The sequence below is a fragment of the Cervus elaphus genome, chromosome 30 (genome assembly GCF_910594005.1).
Source record: "Cervus elaphus chromosome 30, mCerEla1.1, whole genome shotgun sequence".
Taxonomy (NCBI): Eukaryota; Metazoa; Chordata; class Mammalia; order Artiodactyla; family Cervidae; genus Cervus; species Cervus elaphus.
In genome coordinates this window covers 85,548,985-85,561,095 of record NC_057844.1, presented here as the reverse complement: position 1 = coordinate 85,561,095, position 12,111 = coordinate 85,548,985, and the positions used below count along the sequence as shown (strand labels likewise).

The window sequence follows — 12,111 nt, the reverse complement described above, 5'->3', positions numbered from 1 at the left end:
AAAAGCATGAGGGAGGCCCAGACAGACAAACAGATGTTTTATTAGCATCGTTACGGCAACGTGTCCCAGAGGGGATCCTTGGCACACAGCCCACTGAGCTGCAAGCGATGAGCAGAGCGGAAGGACTACTGTACACAGTGCGGACAGAGGATCACCCCAAACCTCCAACAGAAAACGGAAAATCACTTTACAAAAAAGTAAAATAAAAATAACACCCATTTTTCTATTTTAAAAAGTGCCAGCTCTCAAGAGGCAGTGCGTGGGCCCCAGGACCCAGCGCCAGGTGCCCTGAGGCTTGGGGGCCGGGCCAGGCCGGGCGCCAAGGTTGAACTGAGGAGCCGGGTCTGTGTCTCGCCCACCGCACTCACCGCCCGGCCACCACCTTCAACAAAGCCGTGGACCAGACCCTCCTGTGAGGCTTACGTCTGAGTGAAAAGCCCCAACACCATGGTCTCAAGAAGCCAAACCAAAGTGGAGCCTGTGCCCATTTAGAAAAGCTCTTACCCCCCACCCCCTTAAGAGTCCTACTTTGGTAAATATTAACGTTTAACCAGTTAGCAAAATAGTTAACCCAGTTAGCAAAATTAACACCGTCATTTCCATAGTTACTCTCTTGTGCATAGTAAGTGTTGCCAGATGAACTTCACGTTGGATAAAGCAGATTTGAAAACCAGTTTGCAAGAAAGTGCCCCGACAGTGATCTAAGCCCAGGGAAGCGGCCGGGGCTGTGCCCGCAGCTAGATGGTCTGGTAGCCGGCGTGGCTCCTCTTGCGGCCGATCAGGTAGGCGATGAGCACGATGAGGACCAGCCCGGCCAGGGCGCCGCCCACAGCGATGGGGATCAGCATGCTGTTCTCATCCAGCTGGCACTCCTCCACTGCGGGACGGACAGACAGACAGCGGGCTCGCCCCAACGGCTCTCGCGGGGAGGCCTCCCCAGCCCTGCTTGGAGGGTGGTGGGAGCACCCATGGCCGGGCTGGCCCTGCGGAGTCAAGGGCGCAGGCAGAGGATGCCGGGGCCCTGCTCCTGACCACCCTGCCTACTCACCAGGCCCAAACTTGCCCCCGTCCACACGGAACGCCTGCACCCACACTCTGAACACGTTGAGCGAGAAGGTGCTGGTGACCTGCAGGCGCTGCTCAGCGTTGCACTTGTACGAGTTCCCCGCAGTGGCCTGCAGCGCTCTCAGCGAGCTGTTGGTGGCCGTGAAGCTGCGGTCTGCAAAGGCAGTGGGCTGAGCGTGCCAGGCACCTGCAGGGCATGCGGGGTGGGGTGGGGTGGGATGGGGGGGGGGGGGGGGTCTCACCTTTGGCGTCGGGCAGAGTAAGGTTCAGCTGGACTCCTTGCAGGAAAACCCGGCTGGAGCTCTCGTTCTAGAGGAGACGACAAACACATGGTCACCATCAGACCAGAGGGTCACCCGCTGGTGACGGTGACTGCCGGCAACCCCAGCCTCAGGAGGAAACTACACGGCGCTCGGGAGCAAGAAGGCAGCCTGTCATCTCAGTAACGGAACTCCAGGTGGCTCCTTACAGTCCCTGCCCAGAGCCGGAGTCTTCTAGGATAGGGGCTAAAGGAGCCATGTTCCCCAAAAGCCAACACTGAACTTTGCGGGAAAGCGTTCATCAGGAGCAGCACAGTGGTCCGCTGCAAAGTGAGGCACGCACGTCCACCAGGGCCATGTCTGTGCGTCCCTGGTCTCCTGCTGACTGGACTCGCCCCGGGCAGGGGTGCAGAGTGGGGGCACGGGAAAGCCACTCCAGGACGGGGTGCAGACAGCACCCGAGGCCTCAGGTCACCCCAGCCCCTGCAGCACCACCAGTGCTGCGAGGGTTCTGCTGATGGACGTGGGCTAGGGGGCCAGGGGTCCCGCAGACCAGGCAGGGCTGGGGGGCCTCACCATTGAGAACTGAAGCAGCAGGAGCAGGAGGTTCCTGTTGGAGAGCTCCAGGGTTGCCAGCGCGGCAGAGCAGCTGCCCCCGAAGGTGGTGTTGTCGGGGTTGACATTGAACTCTCTGGTCACCGTCTGTGAGGAGAGCAAGGGCTCAGCTCCCCGCCCGCCAGCCCCAGGCGTGAGCAGGCAGTGGCTTCACGGCCCATCCACAGGAACAAAACCAGAAGGAGAGACGCAAGTCCACTCAGAGAAGACTGCTGGATGCAGACGGTTTCTGGTACTTCTGGCAGCCTTCCCCGGCTCTCATCGCTGCAGGAGGGGCAGGCCTCCGTCTCTCAAAGCCACCCCAGGCCCTTGGCCTCGGGGAGACTGTTATCTCCAAGGACAAGCAGAGAGCCCTGAGCACCTGGTGGACACTCAAGAGAGCCCGCCCTCTCAGGGCTGACACACCTGCCCCGAGGGAACGGCAGCTTCAGGCTCCGTGGCCTCAAGACAGCGGCCCGGGTGGATGGGGGTCCAGCTGAGCACCCCAGGACACACCACCCACGACCCACCCCAGGACCCAGCGCAGGGAGCAGGGCTCCGGCCGACCCACCTTGTTGTCGACTGTCCTGTAGGTGACGTTAAGCTGCAGCCCCATGCTGACCAGCAAGCAGGTCCCGTTGGTGCCATTCACGCTGTACCTGAACACCGTGGGGCTCGCGGGAGCTGGGGTGGGCGAGGGCCGTGGGGGTGCGGTCGGGGTGGCCGGGCTGGGCAGGTCCTGTTCACAGCGCGTCTCTGCGGGGACAGTGGGGTGAGTGTGCTCCGCCTCCAGGGAGCCAGGGCTCCAGAAGTGCTGAGCGGGAGTGGGCTGCCCCTGGCCCCCGACGCCTGCCTGCACTCCCAGCCCCTCCTGCTCCTGGAACCCTGGGGCCCCGGGTGGCCCCTCGCCCACAAGGACATCCTCTCGCAGAACAAACCTCCCGTGAAGTCAGGAACAAAACCTCAACCGTGTCCTGTGCCGTTGGGACGGTGTCTCCGAGACCATTTGAAACTGACAGTTCACACACTGTCTGAGCGCCTGTGCGCCGGGCTGGACACGGTCCCGAGGCAGCAGCAGAGGGGCAGGAGCACCCAGGCCAGGCGGGTACAGACACCAGACACGTGCCGCAGGCCGGCAGCAGCCCCGTGTCCCCCGGAGGGCAGCAGGGGCGGCCCCGCAGGCCAGACTCGGAGCCGAGACCCATGCCCAGGCCACAACTGCCGCAAGCCCGTCCAAGAGGCCACACCTAGCAGACGAGGGGGCCACGGGTGGGCGGTGACCCCAGTGGGGAGAGAACCCCATGCAGGAGGCCTCACGCCTGTGCCGTCCCTCCTTGGAGAGAGACCACCATGTGGCCACTGACAAGAGAGGGCAGCCCCTGCGTGGGGACCAGGCTACGTGCGGAGTCTGTACCCTCTGCGGTTCTGCTGTGAACCTAAAACTGCTCTGAAACCAGTACTCTAAAAACAGAGCGACACCTTAACAACATGAGTCTCTATGCCTGCATTCAGAGGCCTCAGAAGCAGAAGGCGGCCGTCAGGTAAGGCGTGCCCAGGCCTGGGCAGGTCAGGAGACCAGATGCTACCCGCCTGGCCTGACCTCCTGGGTCCACACAGCTTCCCTCTGCTGAGACCCATGCTCAGCTGCTAACTGCAAACCCGGGCTCCTGAGAGCACATGACCTGCTGCCTCGGGCACCCCCGAGCGCCTAGACCCCAGCTCGCACCCACAGCCTCACGTGCTCTCTGCCCCAGGAGTAGCCGGGACCCTCCAAGGGCTGGCCTGACCAGGGCCACATGGCGGCCTCAGAACCTGCCCCTCAGCCCTGTGACGGGGCTGTGGGCCACGCGTCTCCCGGTCACGGGGGGCTCCCTTTAGCCCCCGCCCCGCCACTGACATGCCTGTGGGGTCAGGGATTGGCAAGCCTCCTCTGAGGAGGGCCAGGCGGTGGCTGCTGCGGACGGTGGCCGTGGGTGCCTGGCTCCACCACGCGAGCGCAGGAGCAGCGTGAGATGGGAGGGCGAGGGCCCGTGGCTGCTCCCCACAAAAGGTCGGTCACAGGCACGGAAAGCCTTACCTCACCTGTTGTGAAACAGTCTTTGGATTTTTTTTTAACATTAAATCTCTGATCACAAACACCAACCTTCGTCCGTTGGCCGTGCAGAGCCCAGAAGCCTCGAAGCCCCACTGGGAGCAGGAGGGCCCAGGCCTACTGCCAGCCACAGGGAGGGCCACGGAGTTGCCACGCAGCCCAGCACCCGGCCACTCTGAGCCACCAGGCAAGGCTGGCACAAGGAGCTGGGTGGGGGGATGCCACCTCCCCCCATGGTGACCTGTGAGCTGACCAACAGGATATGAGGAGTCGGACGCAGAAAACAGCAGGCTGTGCGGTGCCCAGGGCACTCTCTGCAGACTCCTGGGCCCCCACGCCCCCTGAGAGGTCAGTACCCTCATCTCACAGGAGGGGGATGCGGTCTTCCCGACTGGCACCCTAGGCCCACCTGCCTGAGCGGGACTGTGGTGGGCGAGGCCTCTGTGTAGAGACCGCCCCCCCCCCCCGACCCCATCCACTCCATGACGAGGGCAGAGGGTCTGCCTGCTTTGCCCCGCACCCCATCTGAACCCAACCTCAGGGAGGAGGGCACCTTCCCCACAGAGGGGGCCGGGGCCCCGGCGGGGTCCTCACCCTCCCTGCTGAAGTTGCTGCCAGACAGGTAGGCCTGGATGACGGCGTCTTGGAGCGTGACCGTCACGTTGCCCATGTGGACCCGGGTGTCACTCACACACCGGTACGTTTTATTGATGTCGGCCTTGATGTCGGTCACCGACTCCACAGTCTTGACTCCTGTATTTTAAAAAATCGGTGTTTAACCCCTTGAAGTGCTTGCTTAAAAGCAGTTTAGATACTCCCCAACCCAGTTCTCTTCACCTCATCACTGGTCCACACCGGTTCTTACCTGTGGAGCTCGAATTGGGGAAAATGTCTGTGTCTGACAAGTTATAAGCAAAACGCATCAGCTGGACCTTGTAACGTGTTGCATTTCTGGTGAAAGTGAGGGTCAGCATGTGGCCTCTTCCAAAAGTGATCATGAGACTGGGGTCAGAAGCATTCTCTTTGCCACAGGAGCTGCTGTTTGACACTTCCGCACCAGGTGGCAGATTGAAGGACACGTTCTGGAACCAACACGACGACAGGTTACTACAGGGTTCAGAAACAACCACAGCTCGGAACCCAGACCCTCTCCACCTCAGACATCACTATCAATGCATACATTTGTCATAAAAACAAAAGACACGAAAGTATTTTATGTCAAGTAACAGACCAAAAAGTAATTCAAGTGTAAGATAAGGATGACCTAATTACTAACATTGTCTTCACTGATGTAATTTTACTTCACATAAGAACGAAAATAAATCTATCACATAAACTGAAATAATTCATGCTGGGCTCCGGGATGAGCTGATACTCTCAGGCCTTCGTGACTGCTACAGAGCTTATTTAAAGAACATGTCTCTCTAAACAAAGAGAAGATGAAGTTTACTGCAGAACTGTTTGCGTGAACTATTATAAGCAAAACGAACAACTACAGAACCACCAAAGCCCATCTTCATGACCTGAACTCAGCAAGTGACCAGCGAGAAGCTGTCTTAGCCCTGTTCTGTAGACAGACCACACCTGTGACAGAGATTTCGTGAAGTGGGAAGTCACATTACTGCAAACAAATGATCCCACTTGTGTAATACGATTAACATATAATGAAACAATACTTAAAAATTCCAACCCCAAAAAAGCGAAGTGGAAATTAAAAGGTGCCCGGACGAATCTTTACAATGAGAGGCATCTCTGTGGACAAAGCCTGCAGAGCTCCCTTCTGTCTGACAAGAGGAGTCCAGGCGGCTGGCGAGTCCAGGGGGCTCCGCAGGACCTGCTGGTCCTCCTCCTCCTGGGAGTCCTGGGCTCCCCCTGCTCTCCAGGCGCCAGCAGACGGCGTGAGGTGGACATGGGGATGGGTAAGAAAAACGGTGCTTCAACAAAGCACTGGCAACAAAATCTGATGTGAGGACATATTTACAGGAGCAAATGTAAATGGAAGAAGTAAGTGCAAAGTTCACAAACAGGTAATTAACGGAGGAAGAATCAACAGAGAGGGAGAAGGGAATGGCTCCCTGTGCCGGCGTTGTCTGGAGAACACCATGGACAGAGGAGCCTGGCGGGCTACAGTCCACGGGGAAGCAGAGTCGGACGCAATAAGCACGGCACAAAAGGCAGAGAAACGCTGCTCATCCGTCAGGGACCTCGGCCAGCAGCGAGCAGTGCTCCCTCTGCAGAAGTGCCGTGCTGCTGTAACAAGACCACAAGGGACGTCCTGGCAGACTAGTGCGGTCACCCTGCACCTCCAACACGTGTTCACGTTAATTCCTGCAGTGCAACAGCTTATCTAAAGCAAAACCAACAGATCAAAGAAAGCTCTATTCCCAGAGCTGCACACCAGGGAGAAAAAGAACACGAGAACTCGGCTACAGGTGACGGGCGAGCAGACCCGTGTCGTCAGCATAATGAAGCACTGCACTGTGAAGATAAAATGCAATCGCGAGGAAGACTGGAAAAGGCCCAGAGGGGAGCTGAGAGCAGGGCCCACGACGGTCTGCGTGACTGCAGCCTCAGTGAGCACAGGCCACCCCGTCACCACGGGACACCGCAGTGTGCGGCACGGTCAAGCAGGCCCAGCACGCGCGCACACAGCGAGGTGCGCAGGCCCGGGCTCTCCTACCTGAGGCCCACTCCTGGTGTCGTAGATGGTCAGGAAGGCAGCAGAGAAGTTGGCCATGACGCAGGCGGTCCCGTTGCCATTCTTCACCACAAAAACTGCCGATGTGCCATGCAGGAGGCCTGCTGACTCCCAGAAAGAAACCACCATGTGACTTTTTGAAAATGTCTGTGGCTCACAGTTGCAGCAGCGTGGCTGTTACTGGGAAAGCTGCTTAATTGCCAAGAAGACCGGGACAGGCAGGTACCGAGGACTGGGTCCACAGGGCTCCTGTCCCCCCACACCCCTGTGACACTGTCCTCTCGAAAGCCGCCCCGTCAGTGTGCCAATCTGGGGTCACCCCAGGCCTAGACGGCCTCACGCTGGTTCCTCAGAGGACCTCAGGGAGGCGGGGCAGGGTCCTGGAGGAAGGACTGAACCTTGGAACCAAACGCTGACATTCTACACAAACGGTGGACCCATGCTGCAGCTCAAGAGTTGCCTGATTTACCTGCTGACAGGGCAGGAAAAGCCACAGACTAGAAGATCAGAGTTCTTTACCCTCTTCCAGAAGGGCCTCAAAACACAGGAACTCCATTGGCTCTGGGCTTGGCTGTGCGACCTTAGGACCCCACGCCACCTCTGCACCGAGGCCAAGTGCCCGAGGGAAGGGCGGAAGGGAGCTGTCCAGCCTGGGCGTGACTGCGGCTCTGAGCCAGGGCCAGGGCCACAGCCCGAGCAGACAGCTTAGCAACAGGTGCACCCTGATTAGGGGCACAGAGCTGAGCTGACAGCCATGCACTTCAGCACCTGGTTCTTGCACAGATGGGCAGGAATACATGTTCTGACCCTTCTAAACCCAAGCAGCTTTCAGCCAGCACAGGTGTGGCCACGTGCCAAGAGACACACCTCTGTGTTTCTGCAGCACAGGTCCCTGCACGCCCTTCACCAGGACGGGACACACCCGCCTCTGACGGCTCTAAGGGTGAAGGCGACCCAGGTGGTGCACTCCGAGAGCAGCAGCTAGCTTCCCACGTGTGGTCCCTGTTGCTCATGTGTAAGTGACTCCAGTGAACCCAGTTCCCTCCACCCTTGCAACTGGCACCAAATAAAATCCTCAGAGCAACTATTATTTAGGCCTAAAGCAGAGAGGACAGACAGAATCCCCCACAGTCCACCCGTAAGCCTCAGGTAGAAGAAACATCAAGTTGGAGCAACAGAGAAAAGCTGCTACACAAGGACGAAGCCACCGAGGGCGTCACGGACATTCTTGTCTGTTTTGATTCACAAATTTTTAAGCTACTCCTCAGAATACTCAAGTAAGATGACACTGAAATCATTTCCAACGAACGAATACTGTTTTAAAAGGAGAGAAAATCCCATGATTCAGTTCTGACACTGAAGGTTTTAAAGACGCCTCTGAGCGCGACAGGGTAAACGCACGAGAGCCGCTGAGACGCCAGCCAGGCAAATGCAGGCCCAGCAGCAGAGGCAGACCCCGGGCACAGAAGACAGGCAGACACTGGACGCCGGCCAGCGCCCGGTGCACACGGACGCCCCAGGCCTGGGCGGCCCTGCCCTGCCCTGACTGTGGGATCCACGTGCCACCATGCGCAGCACCACGGGCTCAGCGGGGCAGGCCACTGCCTCCCACATCAGCTCCTACCAAGCTGCTCTCCTGTAAGAGTTCCTTAAATCACCAAACACTTCCTACTGACTCAAAGCCCTCCACTAGAAAACACTTCACATTAAATAACTTTTCAACCACATAATTCCCTCATTTAGTAATAAACATGCTAAGGACCTGAGCTTTCAGAGAACAAAGAAATATTACTAAAACAAACTTCAAACAGACTTCAGCAGCACTAGAGGCCCACATGTATTCTGGAGAGGCCCAGAAATTTTGCAATTAAAACAAGAAACCACAAGTCAATTTCAGTCAAGAGAAAAATGTCTACAACAGCATTATAACATAAAATTTTAAGAGAACACATGTATGCGAATGGTCAGAAGTTTCTTTTTAACTCTATAGAAACACCACTATCTCAAGTCAGAATGTTTCATAACTTGAGGAGTGTCCCTCCTGAAGGTCAGAACCTGCACCACGGGCAACCCCTCACTCAGGACTCACCATCATCCTCTCTCCAGGGTCCCGTGAGGAGTGAGCACCTTATTCCTTCAGAAAACTTCCATCTGGAGACATTTCAGTCTCCAAAACAAGCTGTGGGAGCATGCCTGCCTAAGGTGAAAGCTCAATCTTAAACAGACTCCTCCGTCACTCCTGGCCCCGTGAGCTGGGCTCAGAGGACCCACCAAACCCTTAGTTTAGGCACCTGTACAGTGAAAATAAGTGAGCCGACATGAGAGCTGTCAGAGCATCAAGTTAGCTGAAGCAAGCGGAGCGCTGAGAACATGGCGAGGGCCTGCCTTCAGAGTGAGCTGTTACCACTGATGCGTTCAGCGCCACAAGGCTTCACCTATCAAGCTCATCACTGAATCCGTGGCACCTGACACAAACCGTCAGGTAAGTGTTTTATTTAACGAGCACCTGTACTGTGCTTTGCAGGTAACTGATTTACTGTGACAATTTTAATAGGTAGACACTATGAGGACTCCCTTTCACAGATGGGGAGTCCAAAGCAGAGAGTTTACCACCATGCTCGAGATCACACTGCCACGATGGTGCAGAGCCAATCTGGAACTGGGCCTGCTGACTCAGACCACGTGCCTGTCGAGCTCACCACACCTGAACACTTTCTCTCCAACACTCAGTGAGCAATGATTATGTTTCAAATTACGACATACTCACTTGAGATAATGAAAAAGATTGCCATCTAGAGGAACAAGTCAATAAATTAACTTTTTAAAAGAAATCACTTTCTAATCCAAGATCAATTCTTTTGAATCCAGTATTTTTATAATCAGTGATACATAATCATGTATGAAGACTTAAAGGAAGAAAAAGAATCACAACCACAGAATCACAACCTCTAAGACTACTGTGTACATTTCCGAACAGCTGACATGCATGTTCTGCTAGGGGGCACTGTTGCCAAACTGGACGTCTCTTCACAGAGGTCCTGAGCACTTAATGTGTGAAGCTGAGATAGGCTGTAGGATATGGAAGATACAGGCATAAACATAATCACAACACAGCTGAACAGATGCTCCAGAAGATGTGTAGGTCATACACGCATGGAGTCAAGTCTTTCGGACACGCGAAGAAAGGACTACCACAGCCTGGCATGGATCTAACAATATAAATTCAAAATTATGGACCTGAAACATTTAAACTTCAAACCTAATGAAGAATTGGATCGCCAACCTGCGTAACTGACAAACTCCCACAAGCGAGAGTAACATTATCAGTAAAAAAAAAAAAAAAAAAAAAATTTTCCTCCGTATTTTGTAAGCAACAGTTATTCATTTTGAAAGGGGAAGGTCATCCGGGTGACATCAACGGTCAAGAGTCCCATTACGTAATACTTGATCTATGTATCAAAAAGTTTCAGTTCACACTTGCCTAGCTTTCTACAAACTTTTCAAACAAAACTTAACTTTCTAGTTATTAATGCAGGATGACTTTGTAATTTAGAACTCTGAAACATTTTTAGAAAAATGCTTTTTGGTGAAATTGTGTATAAAAATAAACATTAAACAGATCCAAATCCAAGCTCTTAACAAAACTTTTTAAAATGGATTTTTAATCAAATATAAAACTTAAAAGACTTGACAAAATGGACATCAAAAAAGTAATTATACGCACGATACTCCAAGCTATCAATGTAGAGAAGTTATGGATTTTTCTCTTCATCAGGTGAGTTTTTAAAACATGAAACACAGTAATAAACTTGTAACGCAGGCAAGCTTTTCTAATAAAGAACAGCCAGCCACCCTGACACGACAAGACTCGTCCCAGGAACTCCTCACCTAACTCAGGACACCTGCCAGGGAGAGCAAGGCTCCAGGTTTGCTGCTGGAATAAGGTCACCCCTTGCGGCTGGTCTTGCAGCTCAAAGAATGCATTTTACACAACAGGCAAAACAAGAACCTGAAACCAAAATCCATTCCGTCACCAGCAACAGGATTTCAGAGCAGACATCTAGAATTCCCAGAAGGTAGGGATGGAAAGTGCCTCTCTGTCTGCTGAACTCTAGGGCGCTCCAGTAGCACTTTTCAGATCCTAGCACTTTCATCTTCCCGTGTCATGGGAACCAGGAGAGAAAGTGCCAGAGAGAGAGTTGTCAAAAGCCCTAAAGTCAAATCAAACTAGGCAGTGATTCCTGTTCAGTTAACACGGTTTCTCTCTCGTTAGGACAAATAAATGAGAGCAAAATCCCTCAACGGAGAAAACACCCGCAACCACGCACGACTCTGGAGTCATACACACGCCGCTCTTCCGACGACGCCTCGCTAGACATGAGCACAGCCACTGTGACGCCAGGCCCTTTGTCCACTGCGGGCTCCCTGAAACTCCCCAGGGTAACGAGATCGTTATAACCTAATGAGAACGCACAGCGAGCAAGCAACGTCAGAACACAGGTCAGCGCTTCGTGCCGGCCCACAGGGCCAAGGGTAAAGCCCGCAGGACGGGCTCCCCAGGCCGGGGTCGCCGCCCGCCCTGTCCCCCGCGGGGACCGAGGCCCGCGCCGTCCTCGTCTCGGGTGCAGCCGCTCGCAGCCCTCCGCGACCACCGGAGCCCCCAAGGTGAGGAGGCGAACCGCAGCGCTGAGAAGCCGCCAAGTCTCCGCCAACGGACCCCAGAAGCGGGCTCCGGAGCCCGAGAGCCGCCCCGGGCCCCTCCGTCCCCTCCGGGCACCCGCGCCGACCCCGCCCCCGGCAGCCGGCCCGTCCGGCGCTCCCGGAGCCTCCGTCCCCCGGGTCCGCGCGGCCCCTCACAGCCGCCCCTCAGGCGGCGGACCCCGAGCCCTCGGCCCCCGCCCGGCGTCTCACCGAACAGCAGCAGGACCAGCGGCCGTCGCCGGGCGCCGCCGAGAGCCGCCATAGGCGCGAGCGGGAGCCGGGCGGGGCGGGGTCGGTTGGGCCGGGCCGAGCCGGGCAGGCGGGCCGGGGACTGATCGGGCCGGCGAGAGGGCAGCAGGTCCCGGCGCTGCGCCCGCTGCGAGAAAGAGACCCCGCGGCCGGCGGCGCCCGTCACGTGAGGCCGCACCGCTCCCGCGCCGTCACGTGACCTCCGCGGATCTCGCGAGAGCGCGCGAGCTCAGGCTCCGCCCCGCGCCCGCCTTGCACGTGACCTGCCCTCGGCACGTGACCGCTGCGCCACGTGACGCGGGCCTCGCCCGCTACCCTGGTCAGGTCCCGGGTCGCCGAAAGCGAAGGGCGGGCGGGGATACGGCCGGTCACCTGCCCACGGAGCCGCCGGGCCCGGCCCGCGGCTGCGGGAGGACCAGACTGCGGCTCTCCGCTGCGGGCCGAGGGTGGGC

At 56.5% G+C, this 12,111-nt stretch overlaps 1 protein-coding gene across 1 annotated transcript; it reads right to left on the bottom strand.

Moving 5' to 3' along the window:
• Positions 1-20: 20 nt before the first annotated feature.
• LAMP1 (lysosomal associated membrane protein 1) lies at positions 21-11,776 on the bottom strand. The gene is made up of 9 exons (XM_043891856.1): positions 11,621-11,776; positions 6,692-6,813; positions 4,877-5,093; positions 4,606-4,764; positions 2,491-2,675; positions 1,902-2,027; positions 1,308-1,374; positions 1,049-1,219; positions 21-877 (listed from the first exon to the last, which is right to left on the bottom strand). The coding sequence occupies exons 1-9, from the start codon at positions 11,670-11,672 to the stop codon at positions 738-740; spliced, it is 1,239 nt and encodes a 412-aa protein (XP_043747791.1). The 5' UTR covers positions 11,673-11,776; the 3' UTR covers positions 21-737.
• Positions 11,777-12,111: the final 335 nt, after the last annotated feature.

Coding starts and splice junctions, on each gene's coding strand:
- LAMP1 (XM_043891856.1), bottom strand. CDS start 11,672: ATGGCGGCTCTCGGCGGCGCCCGGCGACGGCCGCTGGTCCTGCTGCTG. Junction 2,028..2,490: donor ACAGGACAGTCGACAACAAG/GTGGGTCGGCCG, acceptor CTCTCCTCACAG/ACGGTGACCAGAGAGTTCAA. Junction 1,375..1,901: donor TGCTGCTTCAGTTCTCAATG/GTGAGGCCCCCC, acceptor CGTCTCCTCTAG/AACGAGAGCTCCAGCCGGGT.